The 20,248-nt window shown below is 43.5% G+C and overlaps 1 protein-coding gene across 3 annotated transcripts in view; it reads left to right on the forward strand.

The window, feature by feature from the left end:
• FBXL7 (F-box and leucine rich repeat protein 7) overlaps positions 1-20,248 on the forward strand; it is a 221,464-nt gene that overhangs the window by 74,790 nt on the left and 126,426 nt on the right. For all 3 annotated transcript variants that reach the window (XR_014529611.1, XM_083519455.1, XM_083519454.1), the window contains one exon: positions 16,631-16,720. Coding sequence is in view for 1 of the 3 variants with exons in the window: in XM_083519454.1 (XP_083375580.1) it covers positions 16,631-16,720 (90 nt within the window). In the remaining 2 variants the exon portion in view is untranslated. The remainder of the gene's footprint in view (positions 1-16,630; positions 16,721-20,248) is intronic.

Genomic DNA, 20,248 nt, shown 5'->3' on the forward strand with positions numbered 1-20,248 from the left:
AAAATGGTCTTCAGATGTCCCCTGGGTTTGACAAGGTTGAAGATACATACTGTAGTTTCAGAGGCCTGGTTGATGGAAGCATGTCTTTTGCCATTATGGAAAAGAGGGCTTTGCAGCAGGTTTAATCATTACGTCTAATGCAACAGGGCTCTTTCATTCTTTTATGCTTCTTACTTGTTTCTCTCCCCTTTGTTGTTGTTGTTTAGTCATTTAGTCGTGTCCGATTCTTTGTGACCCCATGGACCAGAGCACGTTAAGGTTCTCTCCCCTACACACACACAAATAGAAACCAGAATTCAAGACATTGCTGTCTGGCAGAGAAGCAACGTTAGAACGGTCTTTCTTGCATACCAGATCTCTTATGGCTTCCTAGAGGCTACCCTAACCCATAATAACCACGTTCTCCATTGACCCCCTCCTGCAAACACAGATCTCGAAGCATCCAAATTCAGCGATTCATGACAAGCAATAGAAATTCCTATTCCCACAATAAATACAAGGCAGCTGGAGCAATGATTTACAATGCTGTCCTAGACATGTTGACCCAGTTCAGTGGGGCTTACCCCCAGATAAGTGCTCGTAAGATTGCAGCCTTAATTCATAAATATATTGGGAAAGATAAAGCCCAGTTGGGGGAGGAATCTGGAAATTCTATTCATGCTATGATTTTACAGATTTTCCCATTGAATTTTGGACAGCCCAGTGACACTTCCTTCCTCTTGACTGCTTTATTGGAGTTCTTCTGCATGAGCATCTTCATATGTTTTCAATAAATAGCTCTAAATTAAGGCTGAGCTTTGTGAAACCTTTTGCAGCAATAGTTTCTGTCTGCATGGTGTGTCGAGTTCATTTTACCCTGAAATAGCCCATCTAAATGTTGCATGAGGACTGTGAGGCCATTGCTTATATGGTACAGTGGTACCTTGGGTTACATACACTTCAGGTTACATACGTTTCAGGTTACATACGCTTCAGGTTACAGACTCCGCTAACCCAGAAATAGTTATTCAGGTTAAGAACTTTGCTTCAGGATGAGAACAGAAATTGTGCTCCGGCGGTGCGGCGGCAGCAGGAGGCCCCATTAGCTAAAGTGGTGCTTAAGGTTAAGAACAGTTTCAGGTTAAGAACGGACCTCCGGAACAAATTAAGTACTTAACCCGAGGTACCACTGTATAACTGCAATGGTTTCCTCATTTGTATGATTATATTTGTATGAGAGCCAGTGTGGTGTAGTGGTTAAGAGCGGTAGTCTCGTAATCTGGGGAACCGGGTTCACTTCCCTGCTCCTCCACATGCAGCTGCTGGGTGACCTTGGGCCAGTCACACTTCTTTGAAGTCTCTCAGCCCCACTCACCTCAGAGTGTTTGTTGTGGGGGAGGAAGGGAGTGAAAGGCGGGATATCAAATCCAAACTACTACTACTCCTCCTCCTCCTCTTCTTCTTCTTCTTCTTCTTCTTCTTCTTCTTCTTCTATAGGTAAAAGTGAGGTTTTTGAGCTGGAGAAGGCAGAAAGTGAGGGAAGCAAGTGTCCTTTTTTATGATCAAAAACAAAACTGCACAGCATTTGCCAAACAGCAGGATTTATCTGTTTTGCTTTCCTCAAGCAGGGAGTAAAACCCACCAGGTTTCCATTTCAACTTTCCTAAAACTTTACCTTCTGTTTATTTTATTTATGTACATCTGTAGTCAGCTGCCTTCGGACAGCTCAAGGAAGGTAACAGTATATTAATAGCAGACGGCTCAAGAACAATAACGAAATGCTAACATCCAGGTCCGTAAAAGCTTAGACCAGGCGGCTACACCCCAGTCTCCCTTAAAGGGGGCTCCTATGTGAAACAGAGCTGTTTGGCAGGCCTTATCCTAAAGTGACATGTTGAATCCATGTGTAATTTGATTTTTTAAAGGGTTACACCTCACATTCTGTTTCACCAGCTAGCTGAAGACTCTTGGCTATCGATATAGCCACAGCCATATGGCTCGGTGCATGTGTGCCAAATAGTTCTGCTACAATACTGCTACAGTTGTACCTCGAAAGTTGAACGGAATCCGTTCCGGAACTCTGTTCGACTTCCAAAATGTTTGGAAACCAAGGCGTTGCTTCTGGTTGGCTGCAGGAAGCTCCTGCAGCCAATCGGAAGCTGCGGAAGCTGTGTCAGACGTTCAGTTTCCAAAGAATGTTTGCAAACCGAAACACTCACTTCTGGGTTTGCTGTGTTCATGAGCCAAAATATTCAACTCGCAAGGCGTTCAACTTCTGAGGTTCAACTGTTCTGTCATGGGTTTGTGCCTCAGTGGGTTTGTGCCTACACCAGTGTGGTGCAGTGGTTAAGAGCGATAGTCTTGTAATCTGGTGAACCAGGTTCGCGTCTCCGCTCCTCCACATGCAGCTGCTGGGTGACCTTGGGCCAGTCACACTTCTTTGAAGTCTCTCAGCCCCACTCACCTCACAGAATGTTTGTTGTGGGGGTGGAAGGGAAAGGAGAATGTTAGCCGCTTTGAGACTCCTTTGGGTAGTGATAAAGCGGGATATCAAATCCAAACTCTTCTTCTTCTTCTTCTTCTTCTTCTTCTTCTTCTTCTTCGTCTTCTTCTTCGTCTTCGTCTTCGTCTTCGTCTTCGTCTTCGTCTTCGTCTTCACCACCAGAGAAGCATGTACATTCATTTCTGAGCATGACTGTGTTACTTCAGACATTGTCAATGGAACTTACTTTCAGGTATCGTGGTTCGGAAACTTTTACATCCATTGCTAAAAGAAATCTTTCAGTTTGCCATTTCCCATCAGCACAGATTGGATATGTTCTCTCTGGTTTGACTTGCACTGAGAAATCTTTATTTACAAAACTCGGTTAATGCATACAGATGGAAGCCGAGTTGACTGACAAAGCCAACTCAAGTTGGATTTGTGCTGTTACGGTAGGCAAATGGCCAGAACCTCTTGCCTCTCCGATGGAAGGCAATTAATTTATCCAGTCTGCAATATTCACATTGCAAAATGCTAGCATGAAAGAACAGGGAGTTGGATTCTGTTTCCCCTCACAACAAATTCTTCCGTTCGTTTCTTTCAGCACCTTTTTCTATAGATGGGCTCTGTCTTGATCAACTTGGCGCTACCATGTTTTGTACGCACTTCAGAATGACGACAAAAATAGGCAGCAGGGCTCTCCAACTTTTTTGAACCGGGGGCACATTTCAAATTTTGAGAGAGTGCCGGGGGCACCTGTCACAAAATGGCTGCCATGCGGTGCATGACATAAAACAAAATGAAGCGTGTCATACCATCACCGTCACTCTCATTTCACGGAAATTGCTTAGAAAGTACCTGCACATTTTGCCCCGTAACTTTCTAGGAGGGTTAGACACACACACACACACACACACACACACATACATATATGTATGTATATGCTCAGACACTGGGAACCTCCTCAGGGGCACCAATGAAAGCCATTGCTAGGATGGTGACCTCTGAAACGGTCAAGAATTTTGGAGGACAAAGTTTACTTCTAGACAAAAAAGGGGTGTAATGACTTGGAGAGGAGGAATGAGCTGTTGTGTAGGGTCTCTTATGGGGAATTTTGCTCCAAAATTCAAATCTTCCAAAAGTGTGTAATTACAATCTAGGTCACTCTGCTATGTCTGCAGATTTTTTAAATAAATAAGTAAGTAAGTAAGTAAGTAAGTAAGTAAGTAAGTAAGTTAAACTCTGCACTGCACCTTAGTGTATCTATCCAGTTACGCTATCTGTGTGCTAAAAAAATGATTTAAGGCTATATATGACCTTATGTTCTTTGTGTGTTGATTCTGCAGTATGTCAGTTGCCTGGCAGGGTTGTTTAGAAACATTGAGGGTGGCTGCCAAAGAAAAGCCTTTGCTGACAAGGAGATCATGCCCTTTATTAAAAATGTAGCTTTTAATTGTAAAATCACGTGTTTGTGGCTTGCTTTTAATCTAACTTAAGTAGCCTCTCATAAGCATATTATGATTAGCAAGTTGCCCTTTTCTTCCAAAGCTGAGGAAATCCCTCTTCTCATATGTATGGTCTTATTTATTTATGCTCCTAATGCCCTGTAGTTCATATTAGTTTCTATGTTATACACAACCAGCTGTCTTTAAGCTTTTGCTTCTACAAACTATCAATGTTCTTAGTGCCTTTTGTTTTTTAAAAAATAATGTGTTTTTTTAATTTTTTTATGGAGATTTTCTACCAATATTGTATTTAGACACATGGGATAGCGCCTAAAATGTTTCTGTTCAACTAGACGTTTGGCTGATTAACATTGTGTGGCTTTTTGAATGTGTTAGTGGGTTATGATAGAAGGGTAGAGTTGGAAGGGTCCTGGAAGGGTCATCTAGTCCAACCCCCCTGCAGCAGGAATATGCAGCTGTCTCATACCAGGATCGAACCTGCAACCATGGCATTATCAGCACCATGCTCTAACCAACTGAGCTATCCAAGTTTGTTTTTGTTTTATTATGTGTTTGTATTCTCATTTTGTACTTTTTCTGTTGTGAACCTTTGAATGAAGGGTGGTATACAAATTTTAATCATATATTAATGATGATGATAATTATAATAATTTTTTGCAACATAACATACAATATTAATAAACTACCACATATATAGCAAGTCATCTCAGGTTACTGACTGAATACTAATATTATTATTAATATATAATAGTGCATCAACAGACATGCCCCTTTATTTAGGGATGGGGAACAACCAGCCACTATCATTACAGTAGTACCTCGGGTTAAGTACTTAATTCGTTCCGGAGGTCCGTTCTTAACCTGAAACTGTTCTTAACCAGAACCACCACTTTAGCTAATGGGGCCTCCCACTGCCGCCGCGCCACCAGAGCACAATTTCTGTTCTCATCCTGAAGCAAAGTTCTTAACCCAAGGTACTATTTCTGGGTTAGCGGAGTCTGTAACCTGAAGCGTATGTAACCTGAAGTGTATGTAGCCCGAGGTATCACTGTATTTATTAAATTTATATACCGCCCCATGGCTCCAAACTACAAGAAAGAAGATTCCACCTAAACATTAGGAAGAACTTCCTGACAGTAAGAGCTGTTCGACAGTGGAATTTGCTGCCAAGGAGTGTGGTGGAGTCTCCTTCTTTGGAGGTCTTTAAGCAGAGGCTTGACAACCATATGTCAGGAGTGCTCTGATGGTGTTTCCTGCTTGGCAGGGGGTTGGACTCGATGGCCCTTGTGGTCTCTTCCAACTCTATGATTATATATATATATATATATATATATATATATATATATATATATATATATATATATATATGCTTTCGTAGATTTTCACGGGTACAGGAATGCAGGTTTTGGTGTCTTCGGGTGTCTTCCCGTGTAAGAGTTGGGGTGTCTAGGCAACGTTTCGACGAGGTCTCACTCGTCATCTTCAACTCTACGGTCTCCCCAAGATACACAAAGAAGGAACACCACTCAGACCAATAGTCAGCTCCATAGGCTCACCTCTACAAAATCTCGCTAAATTTCTCGCTAAGCAACTTCAGCCCTATGCAGAATCCATCGCTTCACACGTTACTAACTCCTTCCAGTTCATAGAAACAATAAAGAAGCAAAACCTACATCCCGATGACCTACTTGTGAGCTTCGATGTTGTATCTCTCTTCACACAAGTGCCCATTAATGAAGCCTTGACAGCCATTCAAAACAAATACAATCCCCCCGAATACATCCTGGACCTGACCAACCACTGCCTAACCAACACGTACTTCATCCACAATGGACAAAGATACAAACAGATAGAAGGAGCACCTATGGGATCACCCCTCTCACCGGTCATCGCAAATTTGTACATGGAACACTTTGAAACCAATGCTTTAGACAAGTCAGAACACAAACCCAAACTTTGGCTCAGATATGTTGACGACACCTTTGTAATTTGGCCACACGGGAAAGAAAAACTAGATAGCTTCCTCACACATCTCAACAGCCTACACCCCAAAATACAATTCACTATGGAAATAGAAGCCAACAACCAACTTCCCTTCCTTGACGTCCTAATCTACAAAAAACCTGATGGCTCCCTAGGACACACTATCTACCGGAAAAAAACACACACCAACCGCTACTTACATGCACAATCACACCACCACCCTGCACAAATAAACTCCGTAGCCAAGACTCTCATCTCCAGAACCAAACGCCTGGCTGACAAAGACCACTTGACAACTGAGTTACAGAATCTCTCAAATGTGTTAATCGCCAATGGATACCAGCAAAACAGGGTTACGAAGCTAATCCAAAAAGAAACACCCCCCAAAAACCAAGACACAGAAGAAAACAATGGCATGGCCCTCCTTCCTTATATCAAGGGCACTACAGATAAAATTAGCAAAATCCTCCATAAACACAATATCAAAACAGCCTTTTGCACCAACCAAAAAATAGCCAATATCCTCAGAAACCCCAAAGATAAAATCCAGTTGGAAAACCAAGGGGTCTATGAAATACCCTGCAAAGTCTGCCCAGCCACGTACATTGGACAAACAAACAGACGAATAAATGCACGTATCGCAGAACACAAGAATGCCGTCAAAAAAGAAGAAAAAACTTCCTCTCTTTTCCAACACATGAAAGAAACAGGACACGAAATTAATTTTGCAGATTCCAAATTGCTCTTTAACATGGAACATCACCACAAGAGAATAATCATGGAAGCCATCGAGATAGAGAAACACCCTCACAACATGAACAAGCGTGACGACACGTCCCGCCTGCCAGACATCTGGAAATTAGCCCTCCCCACAAAAACCGACACCAGAACCAGAGGCACACAGAACGCCATCACCAATCAACCACACCAGACCCAAACCCAGACCCTCTCCACAGATAAATTACAGACACCATCCAGTAGCCAAACCATAGTGGCACCTCCGGATGCTGCACCCCCCTGCAATCCCTACACAGATCTGGCTGGCACAGGGCACAAAACCACAGCTCGCCCCTATACACGAAGCCAAGCCAGAGCACAACTAAGTGCAGTACAGCCATCTTCTCAGAAAAACTCTTCACAAGCTCAAGAGGTCAAGACACGAAAGCTTTAGCAACTAATCCACACTTAATGACCCACCTAAGTGGTACTCAGAATATCACTCAAGAAATCACTCAAGATATCCCTCAAGTAATTAAGGAACAAAAGAAGAAAAGGCACACTAACCTGGGAACTTCCTCTCTGCCCAGAACGTTGGAGGCTATACACCACACCCCCTCAACAGTATTTATAGGAACTCAAACACTGAGATCCTGCTCTGTTCCAGTAACAAGCCGCCGAAAGCACCAGCCTGAAGATGACGAGTGAGACCTCGTCGAAACGTTGCCTAGACACCCCAACTCTTACACGGGAAGACACCCGAAGACACCAAAACCTGCATATATATATATATATATATATATATATATATATATATATATATCCAACAATGGTGGCATCAATGGCAGAACCACCAATGCAAAGTAAAGCAGCGCAGAGTAATATGGGGACCTAGTCACAAAATAGTCCCCTGACTCCATCTGTTAGCAGCAGGAACCAGGGTCGCAGGTGGATGAACTTCCTACTTCCAGTCTATTCTGGTGTAACTCGGCAAGATTGGAAATCCTTGGGAGACTACTGTTCCTCCCTTTGCTCTTCTCCTTCGCCCAGTGCTGCAGTGGGGAAGAAAATTGCTCTCTCCTGGTTCCTTCTCAGGAGGGGCGATTTCATCCCTCTCTTGGTGTTGAGCTTTGTGGAGAAAACAGTGAGCAGGAGAGGAGGATGAAGAATTTCTCCTGATGGGCCCAATACATGGTGATGGGCTGCTCACATGGAAGCGATTCATATCCAGAAACACTTACAGCACCCTATTTTGGGCAGTGCAGGTGGTTCCCACACACAGGGTACCGGGTTGAGAGGGTGCATATAATAATAATAATAATAATAATAATAATAATAATAATAATAATAATAATCACCACCTGTATTGCAGACCCTCCAAGTGTCTCTATTTTCTACAGACAGTCCCAGATTTACAGAAGCCGTCTCGGTTTCTGATTTGATTGTGGAATGTCCTGCTTTTCCTTAAAGGCAAAGGGACCCCTGACCATTAGGTCCAGTCGTGGCCGACTCTGGGGTTTCGGCGCTCATCTCGCTTTATTGGCCGAGGGAGCTTCTGGGTCATGTGGCCAGCATGACTAAGCCACTTCTGTTGAACCAGAGCAGCGCATGGAAATGCCGTTTACCTTCCTGCCGGAGCGGTACCTATTTATCTACTTGCACTTTGACATGCTTTCAAACTGCTAGGTTGGCAGGAGCTGGGACAGAGCAACGGGAGCCTACCCCATCGCGGGGATTCAAACTGCTGACCTTCTGATTGGCAAGCCCTAAGCTGAGTGGTTTAGACCACAGCGCCACCCGCGTCCCTCTGCTTTTCAGGTTGTCCCTATTTTCATTGGAGAAATATTGAAGGGCATGGAGTTATGCAACACCTCCCCCACCCCCCAAGTTAAAGAGACAAGTAACTATACAACTCTTAGAAGACGTCTGAAGGCTGCCCTGTATAGGGAAGTATTTTAGAAATGTTTAATGCTTTATGATTTTATATATATATGTTGGAAGCTGCCCAGAGTGGCTGGGGCAGCCCACTCAGATTGATGGGGCATAAAATGATAAAATTGCTATTATTATTATGGAATAGGCTGTCCTTATTGTCATCGGAGAAATGTTGGAGGGTATGAAATTTATACAAGTACCTACTGAGAAGATCCATAAAAAGCAGCTATACCAAAAAGAATTACAGTCATACCTTGGAAGCTGGACGGAATCCATTCAACTTAAAATGTTCGAAAACCTAATCACGGCTTCTGATTGGCTGCAGAAGCCGCGGAAGCACCGTCAGACGTTCAGGTTCCAAAAGAACGTTCACAAACGGAACAATCACTTCCGGGTTTGCGGTGTTCGGGAGTCAAAACGTCTGAGTTCCAGGGCATTTGGGATCCAAGGTACGACTGTATTGTGAAAATAACATCTCTTGGGGGGGGGGCAATTTTTATCCTCACCCACAGGACGCCATATTACCAAAGTCGGTCCCGGTACTTTTATAGTGAAATGTATAAACCATATCTTAAGAAGTAAAAATTCTGTGCTTTGCTCAATGCCAAATTTAAATTCAGCAAATCCGCATATATTTCCTTTGCTTTTTTTCTGCTTCTGTTAGTTGTGGGGAGGGTTCCATTAAACCGAAACCACAACCCTGATCATTGGATGTTTCTGCTTGAGGCACACACTGGCTTCTGAGATCTTAAATGTAATTTGCCTACACCCATTAGAGCCTATTCCCACAGCTATAAGATGAGGAAACCTCTTTTTTTAAAAAAAATGCCGTTCAAATATATCACCATTTTGAAATCTGTGGCTTTCTGTGATTGTGAGGAGTTGCCAAATACATAGAGGCTTGAGTGCGGTTAGTGATTTCTCAGATAATAAGAGCTCCACAAATCCAGAACTGGAGAAATTGAAGTCTGCTAATCCTGGGCGTGCTCGGAAAGCTGTAGAGAAATCTACCAAGACAGCAGCAGCAGCAAGCCATTTCTTTCCATGTCTTGTTGGATCCGGATCGAAGAAAGCAGTTTATCCAACCCCTCGTGACCTTGGAAAGGAAATCTCTTGCATTATCAGCCAGGCTCTTAAGAGTTCACTCCAGTTGCTTTTGGCTGCATACATGGCGACCATCACCTCAGGGACTGGAAGGCTGACTTGGAGAAAGGCCCTTGTTTTTCCAAGGCTTTTATAGAGTTGAAAGGCTGCCTGACAGTAGTCTTTTATGCATATGGCATTGGGAGAAAGTTATATTGCATATTCGACAATATTTTCCGCTCAGGGTGGGGTGGGGGCGCTAATGGAAGAGGCAGCTTCGTTGACTGATAATTGCATCCCCCCTCCCTGCCCCAAACTGGCAGCAGAGAGCAGCACACAGGCCTAGTTAGCTCTTGGCTGGTCAGTGCTGGAAGCTTGAGCAATCGTAGAGAAACAAGCAGTTTTATTCCCTTCAGTCCATAAAACTCCCTTGTAATGACTTCAGGGCTGAGTGAAGGTTTCCTTGAAACCATTGCAGCATCTAGAACACCTTGGAATATCTCCTGAGTCCAAGAAAAGACTCCATCATGGTTTGGGAGCTAAAGGAGAATGATAGTTTATTTTCCCCCATCATATGGCCTTGTGGCAACTCTGAGAAGGCTTGGTGTTGTGTCCCAAGAGCTCTCAGGAAGTGGCAATGCTCTCCTCAGGACCCCAGACTTTATCTAATAGATGAGAACTCATGAGGTGAGGGAGAGCAGGAAGGCAAGGCAACGCAGAAGGGATTTCTGCCCTACTTCCCTTCCATATTCCTGTCAGTAGCTCACGGATTCCCACTGTTTCATATTGCACATTCATGGTTGCTACTGGTTCCCAGTGCTTTGAGACTCCTGGAATAATGTTCATGCAATATGGTATGGCTACTAACTGAGCTTAGAAACGGTCGTGTGGCGAGGTGCGAGAGTAGCCATCTGAAAAATGGCATGATTGAATCGCACTGTTGGAGCAAACTAAAGTAAGCCCTGCTCCCAGAACAAAAATGTCCCTGATTTTCAAACATTGGCAGGATTTGAGCATGGGTGTCCCAAGCCGAGACTTTTCTGTCTATTAAATCATGGCTAGTGTGGTATTTTTAAAAAACCCTGCCGAATTCCTTTTTTTTTTAAAATAATTTTTATTAATTTTCCAAACATATAATAAAACAAATAATAATACAAAACAATACAAAACATACAAACAAATAAACATGTATAATTTCTTAGACCTCTTTTCATACACCTTATTTCCCGGACTTCCCCATACCTCCCTTTTCCTGCATCCTTATGTTAACCCTTTCTCAGCAACCCTTCGTTCAATTGATTCGCTCATTTTCATTTTACATTCTTTAAAGTTATGATTTACAGCTGCAATTCTCTATTTCTTATGACCATAACATCTCAGCCATCGTGAATCTTACAACAGTCTTTAAGATATTTTTTAAATTTCTTCCAGTCTTCTTCCACCGTCTCTCTCCCCTGGTCATGGATTCTGCCGGTCATCTCTGCCATTCCCATGTACTCAATCACCTTCGCTTGCCATTCTTCCAGAGTGGGTAGCTGCTGCGTCTTCCAATACTTTGCCAGAAGAATTCTTGCCGCTGTGGTAGCATACATAAAAAATGTTTTGTCCTTCCTTGACACCAATTGGCCCACCATGCCCAGGAGAAAGGCCTCTGGTTTTTTCAAAAATGTCCATTTAAGGACTTTTTTAATTTCATTATAGATCATTTCCCAATAGGCCTTTACCCTCGGGCAGGTCCACCAAAGGTGATAGAAGGTACCTTCAGTCTCATTGCATTTCCAACATTTATTACTGGGCAAATGATAAATTTTTGCAAGTTTGACTGGGGTCATGTACCACCTATAGATTTCCTTTGCTGCTTGTTTATTTCAGTAATGAAAAAAGCAGAGTGTTCTCTGTCGGCCAAGGTATTTTACTGTTGTGGTTTTCATATAAGATAGGGGTGGTCAGGCAATGTTCCAGGGAATCCTCAGATACCTCAGATGCTTATTGGGCATTTGATGAGAAGATCAGGAATGAAAAACACTTAGAGCCAGATTGCCCCTCTGTTGGTAATTTACCTAGCTTTCCTTAACTCATTCAGCCAGTGGGCCAAAAGACTGCTGCTGTGTTCTCGATCCATCTAGAAAAATTGTGATAGTACAGATCAACAGGCTGAGAGAAGCAGCTGCTTGGGGTGGAAGGAGATGTAGATCAGTCCATTCTCTACCTTGTGCCCCTTCATGCCAAAAACAGCAGATCAGCTTAGCTGTTTAATTGGACTATTCATGTGTAGCACATTGGGACATGGGTGGCGCTGTGGGTTAAACCACAGAGCCTAGGACTTGCCGATCAGAAGGTTGGCGGTTCGAATCCCTGTGACGGGGTGAGCTCCCGTTGCTCGGTCCCTGCTTCTGCCAACCTAGCAGTTTGAAAGCACGTCAAAGTGCAAGTAGATAAATAGGTACCGCTCTGGCGGGAAGGTAAACGGCATTTCCGTGCGCTGCTCTGGTTCACCAGAAGCAGCTTAGTCATGCTGGCCACATGACCCGGAAGCTGTCTGCAGACAAACGGCGGCTCCCTCGGCCAAAAAAGCGAAATGAGCGCCGCAACCCCAGAGTCGGTCACAACTGAACCTAATGGTCAGGCGTCCCTTTACCTTTTCCTATGTGTAGCACGGTCAACCTGTTGGATAGTACATATTTGCTGTATGTCATGGATCATGCTTTATCCCACCCCCACCCCCCTCAGATTTGTACAGCAAGCAGGCTGGACAATGCCATGCCAAACACACTTATACCTAGTGTGTGTGGTGCTGTGGTCTAAACCACTGAGCCTCTTGGGCTTGTCGATCAGAAAGTCGGCGGTTCGAATCCCTGCAATGGGGTGAGCTCCCGTTGCTCTATCCCAGCTCCTGCCAACCTAGCAGTTTGAAAGCATGCCAGGGCACGTAGATAAATAGGCAGGAAGGTAAAAAGTATTTCCGTGTGCTCTGGCTTCTGGCATGGTGTCCCATTGCAGCAGAAGCAGTTTAGTCATGCTGGCCACATGACCTGGAAAGCTGTCTGTGGACAAACGCCGGCTCCCTTGGCCTGAAAGTGAGATGAGTGTCACAACCCCATAGTCGCCTTTGACAGTCAGTCAGTCAGTCAGTCAGTTTTATTGCACATAGCCAAAGGCTGCCACAATGTACACAGAAAATATACTGGATTGATACAAAAGACTTAAAACATTTATACTATCAAAACATTACGTACTCTAAACAGAGCTATAAAAGTATCCCAATATACAAATCAAGACATTAAACAATAAAATTCATAAGCTAAAATCATCGCATGGCCACTAATATATCAAAAAAACAATGTCGATTAATACAGTGTGCAGTTTATACTTGGAGTTTGGTGACAAAGATAGAGCATAGCCTGATGTAGATAGTTAGGTAAGGTAAAGGTACCCCTGCCCGTACGGGCCAGTCTTGCCAGACTCTAGGGTTGTGCGCTCATCTCACTCTATAGGCCGGGAGCCAGCGCTGTCTGCAGACACTTCCGGGTCACATGGCCAGCGTGACAAGCTGCATCTGGCGAGCCAGCGCAGCACACGGAACGCCGTTTACCTTTCCGCTGGTAAGCGGTCCCTATTTATCTACTTGCACCCGGGGGGGGTGCTTTCGAACTGCTAGGTTGGCAAGCGCTGGGACCGAACGACGGAAGCGCACCCCGCCGCGGGGATTCAAACCGCCGACCATGCGATCGGCAAGTCCTAGGCGCTGAGGTTTTACCCACAGCGCCACCCGCGTCCCCGATGTAGATAGTTAGGGTCAAATAAATTCATCTCCTTTGACTGGACTTAACCATCCAGGGGTGCTATACCTTTTACTTTTTATAGCTGTAAGCAATGAAGTTGTGGCCTAATTTGAAGCCAGGATTCTTGCCAGAGTCCTTATTTACCTGTCACTTGAGATAAGAGGGCAGCAGGTCAGGTCGCTTGGGCACACAATTTAGCTTCAAACTGATAAGTATTCAGACACCTCAACATGGTTCTAACGTTACCCTTAGAGTTTTGGTGCATGTTGACATTTCAGGCATTCATTTTATCTTTATGCCACTTTTCCACACACAAACACAAAAATCATGCTCCAAGCAGCCTACAACAAAGAAGACAGGAAGGCATTTCAAACAAACACCACAAAAACAATTTCATAATAACAGAGCAAAACAATATCAGATATAATAGCATGCAAAAAGCCACATTTTCAGCCATAGGCCGGTCCACCTTCCCTCAGACCATGTGGTGGGTCGGACTATATTTTTTTTGGGGAGGGGGAGGTACGAATTCCTATGCCCCACAAATAACCCAGAGATGCATTTTTCTTTGTTTTTTTATCTTTTCTTTTCTTTTCTTTCATTCTTAGTTTCGTGTTTTAATCTGTAAGATTTGGAATTGTTTCTTTCTTGTTTTGGCGTATTGTTATATTTTGTTGTTAATATTAATAAATATTATTTTTTAAAAATTAAACAAAAGCACACATTCTACTCATGTAAAAAAAAACCAGGCAGGCCCCACAGATAACCCAGAGATGCATTTTAAATAAAAGCACACATTCTACTCATGTAAAAACATGCTGATTCCTGGGCCGTCCACAGGCCTGATTGAGAAGGCGATTGGGCCGCATCTGGCCCACGGGCCTTAGGTTGCCTACCCCTGTTTCAGTACTATAAAGGTAACAAGCTTACATTAACAGCATCCAAGAGCAAATATAACCAGGGAGCTTCATAGTTTTACCTTGGTCCTAGAAACATCCCTTCTATTGTGTTACACTTACTTTTTGTGTATGCCGCATTTGATCTTGACCTCAGCCGTTTAATGTGCTCCTCCACCGGTTCAAAAGAAGCCCATTTGAGAGTCTAAACAAGGGTTTTAACTATCCTGTCCTTGCGCTGTTTTTCTAGTGGGAAGGGACTCCTTGTGTGGTCTCTTTCCTTCTGCCACAAAGGCAAGTCAGTATCTCTCACAATTGCTCTTTGTGTAAACATGGAATCCAACATGCACATGCACATATGCAGAAACCAGTTAAATATTTATGCCTGAGAGATGATCTCATAGATTGTCTCTGTATGGAGGAATCCTTCTTTCTGATTTGATATGTGGACAGCATCACTCCTTTTGCGTTGTTTTAAGAACTGTTTTAAACCTAGGATGTAGCTTTTAAAGGACTGTTCCAAAACTCCTTATTGTGTCACTCTGGGGCTTGTTTTGCTAAATTTATCTTGTGGTGTCTAATACAGTGGTACCTCAGGTTAAGAACTTAATTCGTTCTGCGTGTCTGTTCTTAACCTGAAACTGTTCTTAACCTGAAGACCACTTTAGTGAATGGGGCCTCCTGCTGCCGCTGTGACACTGCTGCACAATTTCTGTTCTCATCCTGAAGCAAAGTTCTTAACCCGAGGTACTATTTCTGGGTTAGCGGAGTCTGTAACCTGAAGTGTATGTAACCTGAAGCGTATGTAACCTGAGGTACCACTGTATCAGAATATGTTATTAACAGCAGTGTTGCAAATGCATTTTCACAAGTTACTTGTTCCCAAAATGTTTTCCTAAACTGCCTGCCCATACATAGTTGTTTGTGGTATATTGACGGTTGGAAAAGGAGAAAATAGCAGTCTCTTTCAAGTGACAAAGTCTATCTAGCCACCTGGGGTTACTTCTCACTTGTTCCAACTGTCCCGGGTAAACGGCTATTTGCAACTTGACTGTGAGATTGTCCGGCTCCACAAGTTGTCTTCTTTTATTCTGACTCTCTACCCTGTCATGGCCAAATTCTGCGTTTGAGAACGTAAAAGGGCTAATAAAATCTTTGTGAGAATTCAGCTCCCCTTCCCTGCTTTCTCTCTGATGATATAGGCACACTTTATGTGCAGCAAGATTGCTCTGTTTGATGTAATAACTAGTACAGTAATGGATCAACTTGATGAGAGTTCACCAGCTCAACCATGTCTGAGGCTTGATAGAAAAGCCCAGAAACTACCTTGGCCCTATACTTGTTTTCATTTCTATCTAAATGCATGTTGTGTGTTTTCATCATCATCATAGAAACGGTAGATTTGGAAGAGACCACAAGGATCATCGAGTCCAACCCTCTGCAATGCAGGAATCATTTGGCCAACATAGGGCTTGATTAAAAGTCATGGTCTACCAACTGAGCTATCTCAGATGGGCCTTTGGCTTGACCCAGCAGCCTCTTCTTACGTTCTTAGCTCTCTTTTTTTTAATTTCACAGGATATCTGGAGACGACAAGGGACGCTAGTGGATTTCATCTAACAGCTTTTCTTGCTGCTTGTCTCATTTTTGTTCTCTTAATGGGTTTTAGTATTGGTTTTAGAATACTTATTTAGAATAGCCAATTCCAATGGGATGATGATGATGATGATGATGATTATAGTGGTAGCTTGGGTTAAGTACTTAATTCATTCCAGAGGTCTGTTCTTAACCTGAAACTGTTCTTAACCTGAAGCACCACTTTAGCTAATGGGGCCTCCTGCTGCCGCCGTGCTGCCGGAGCACGATTTCTGTTCTTATCCTGAAGCAAAGTTCTTAACCTGAAGCACTATTTCTGGGTTAGCGGAGTCTGTAACCTGAAGCGTATGTGATCCGAGGTACCACTGTATTACATTCTTTGAAGTGTTGATCTCTATCCTTATGCTGGCTATTTGCAGTAATAAACATTGACTGACTTGACTCTATCGTGTATCACAAAATACTTCTGAATTCTACTTTAAAGTGGCCTGACATGCTATTCAAAGCACTTTGGGACACATGGGACGAGGTGTGTTTGAACGCTTGGGTCAAGGCCACTGGGAGGATTGTCTGCTTTTGTACATTTCCAGAATTCACCCAACCATTTTATTTAGGAACCCCAACCTGGGCTGAAAACTATAACCACATACATAAGGTGTTGCTTGGAAAAAACAACAACTGTTTTCTAACGCTCCTGATTTTCCTTTGTAGGTAAAGGCAGCTCAAGCCTCTCATCCGACGTGAGTTCAAGTACAGATCATACTCCAACCAAAACTCAAAAGAATGCCGCCACCAGTGAAGGTATGCCAATGGTATTCCTTGTCTCTGTCTTACTGTCCAAGTTTTTTTGGGAGGGGGGTATATTCCCCCCTTTTGATCTTCAGCTAAAAACCAAAGATCAAAAACCAACAAACAACTGTAAAGCAGCATTAATCTTCAAGCCAATCTTTTCTTCCACATTTTGTCTCTTAATGTGTGGGGGCTCGTGACAGTTGGGGGGGAACCCATATCTTTAAGAGACATTGCAAAAGGTGCTCTATAAGACGTACCTTTTCCCTTCTAAAAAGTAAGGGGAAATGTGTGTGCGTCTTATGGAGCGAATGCTGGCTGCGCTGCTATCTCTGAAGCCAGAACAGCAAGAGGGATTGTTGCGCAGTCTCCAGAATAATATGATATTGCATAAAATGGGAACCCAGTTTAGTCCACCCTACAAGAGGTTCAAAGAAACTATATTCGAGAGTAGCCCAGTTGGGATTCCTGCTAGCTCTCCAATCGTTAGTCTTACTCAGCAGGTAGGCCTGGTGATATAGTTCCAGATTTGGGAGACCAAAGCCACCTTCCACAAAGGGAGGAGACTTGAGTGCAAAAATAAAATAAAAATCCAAGATGGAGGTGATCTCGTGTGGGAATTTGCACGTGGGGGCCTTTGAAACCGCCCACACTTTCTCGGGAAGGAAGCGTCTCCGAGGTCGGTGGGATTTACTCCCGAGTAAGGGTGTGCAGAGTAAGGAGGAGGGAAACCGGCTGAGGACTCAAAGGGGGCGAGGTGTAGGCGAGGGAATTAAGAGCGACATGGTGGGTGACACTGGGGCGTGAGGGATGGGCGTCCTCGCTGGAGGGTTGTTTCCCATTATAAAGAGGATTTGAGGGGTGGCTCAACAGGACTTCCGCCAGCCGACTTCCTTTGGGACTGATAGGGGTGCATGTAAACAAGCTTGTGCAGGTTGCATTTTGCAAGAAACAGGTGCTTAATTGCTGGCAGGTGGAAGGCTGACCCTTTTCGGGTCATGTGGTTTGTGTTTACCCTTTATCTTGTGAATGTAGATGTTTACATGCGGAATAAGTATCGGAAGGGAGGAGGGTTATTGGTTTGTTCTTGCTTTCATTCTGTATTTTGTGGTTTTCATCTTGTATTTTTATGCTGTGAACTGCCCTGAGACCTGGACATGAAGGGTGGTGTGCAAATTCAATAAATGAATAAAGAAATAGAAGGGGCTTAAGAGAGAAAGGAACTGAATGGAGAGAAAAAGCACTGAGTTATCCCATAAAATTATATATCAACGGAAAGATCATTTAATGAAGAATGTAAATGTGGCGTTTGCCTCCTAGGATGGGTCAAAAGGAAAGGGTTAAAATGGGTGTGATGTGATTGGCCAGTGAGAATGCAAGGGGGGAGTAAAAGATAGAGTGGGGGGTTTTGGAAGTCAGTTGAGGTTTGGGAGTTGGGAGTTGAGGTTTGGGAGGTGAAGAAAGAAGAGGGAGGATTAGGTGTGGGTTGGTAGAGTTGTATTGTGAGAGAGTGAGAGGAATTGTTAGGTGGAGTCAGATAGATAGTTGGGGATAATCAGTTTGGAGTTGTTAGGAACTAAGATTAAGAAACTGACAAGAGAAAAATAAACTGAAACCATACGCTTGTTCCTGCATTTAAAATTAACTTGATTATTTGTTAATATTAACAACTGTCTGGACTCCGTGTCCCCCCGTGAGCAGCGGGGTGGTGGCAGCGAAGAAAGCAATCACAGTGGTGGCACAGGGTCAATAGACCGTTAAACGTCCGGGGGCCCTGTGTGATCGCCACAGTAATGCAATAACTTTCATGAGGGATTATTTATTACAACAGCAGTCATAAAGAAGAAACGTGAAAGACACAGGAAAAAATGAGATATTTGGGTGAAATTGCCATGTTAGCACTTTGCGATAAATAAGTGGGTTTTGGGTTGCAGTTTGGGCACTCGGTCTCTAGAAGGTTGCCACCACTGGCATAGTTCATTGTCCTTGCTGGGTCTTCCATTTAATACAATGAGGGTTGGACTTTTATTTTCAAAGGTGGTAATGGAATTACTCTGGGAGTTGATCTGCTACACTTGAATGTTGTGTTTTCCTGGTGCATAGAAGTCTGTGCCAAGCAAGCGATAAAGTACATAAAATGAGGCTTCTGGTTCAGTGGTGGTTTGAAAGTTTGATGAAACTCACCTGGAGTTAGGAGGAAATGTGTCCTTTTCAGAATGTGGATGTTTTGGTGAAAACGTGTGGTAGATGTAAAGGTCGATATCTATCTTCAAGCACAATTGGAAATATAACCACTTTATGACGATGCTTTTTACAGGAGCAGTAAGTAAACAAACAAACCCCTGTGTTGCAATATGAGCAATATCAAAAGCAACACGATGGCCAGAAACAGTAACAATGTGAAAAACTTTATGGAATAATTCAAAACATCAAAACTAACAAACTGAAGTCTCTGAAAGTCTCTGAAAATCCTTAAATGAATCACGGTGCCAGACTTTACCCGGCAGAGAGCAAGTTGTGAAGCTTTGTATAATCAGCAAATGTCCAATTCTGATGTCCAACTCTGAACTCTGCTGAATAGTGTTTCCGGATAACAACTACTGTTTCGTTGAATTCTTCATCAGCCAATTAGTTCAACACCAATCTTTTTTCGAATAGATATAATGAATAATACTCTGGAACAGTGCTCATGCAATTAACGTATTTTTCGCTCTATAAGACACACTTTTCCCCTCCTAAAAAGTAAGGGGAAATGTGTGTGTGTCTTATGGAGCGAATGCAGGCGGGAGGCTCTGCTCAGCGCTCCCTTTAAAGAGCCGCTGTGATCTGTGAGCTGTGATCCCTCTTGCTGTCCTGGCTTCTGGAATTCAGAATATTTTTTTTCTTGTTTTCCTCCTCCAAAAATTAGGTGCGTCTTATGGTTTGGTGTGTCTTTTAGAGCGAAAAATACGGTATGTAGTCAGTTATGTGGGGCCAAGAGGCATTGATGTTGGGCAGAATTGACTTACTGGCAGGAATGCCAAACTGGTGCGTTCTTGCCCCCTAGTCTTCACCATTATCCTACGCCATGCAAGCTCTTCTTGCTTATAGGGGTATACATAGATGTGCTGTGGCCACAGTGATTTAGCTCCAATCCAAAGCTCATGTGCTCTGATAACATGCATGAAGTTCTGGTTGTGAAGCTGTGCCATATTCCAGAGGGATGTTAAGCCTAGTTCCAGAGGCCAGTGTTTCCCAAACGCCATCTGTTTTTGGACTACAACTCCCATCATCCCTAGCTAGCAAGACCAGTGGTCAGGGATGATGGGAATTGTAGTCCAAAAGCAGCTGGAGATCCAAGTTTGGGAAACAGTGCCGTAGACTTTCAGCCAGCTTGGCTTCCCATCTTCTAGATAGAAATGTAGGACGCCAACTTGATTCTGTGTCAGATCTTTGGTTCATCACAGTTAGAATTGTCTTATCCTTCATGGCCTCCTTACAACTGAAACAGAATTACCTTCCCTAACAAAGCACAGCTCAGAGCTAGGCCCAATTTTGCTG

This window comes from Podarcis liolepis, assembly GCF_965112155.1.
Source record: "Podarcis liolepis genome assembly, chromosome: 8".
NCBI lineage: Eukaryota > Metazoa > Chordata > Lepidosauria > Squamata > Lacertidae > Podarcis > Podarcis liolepis.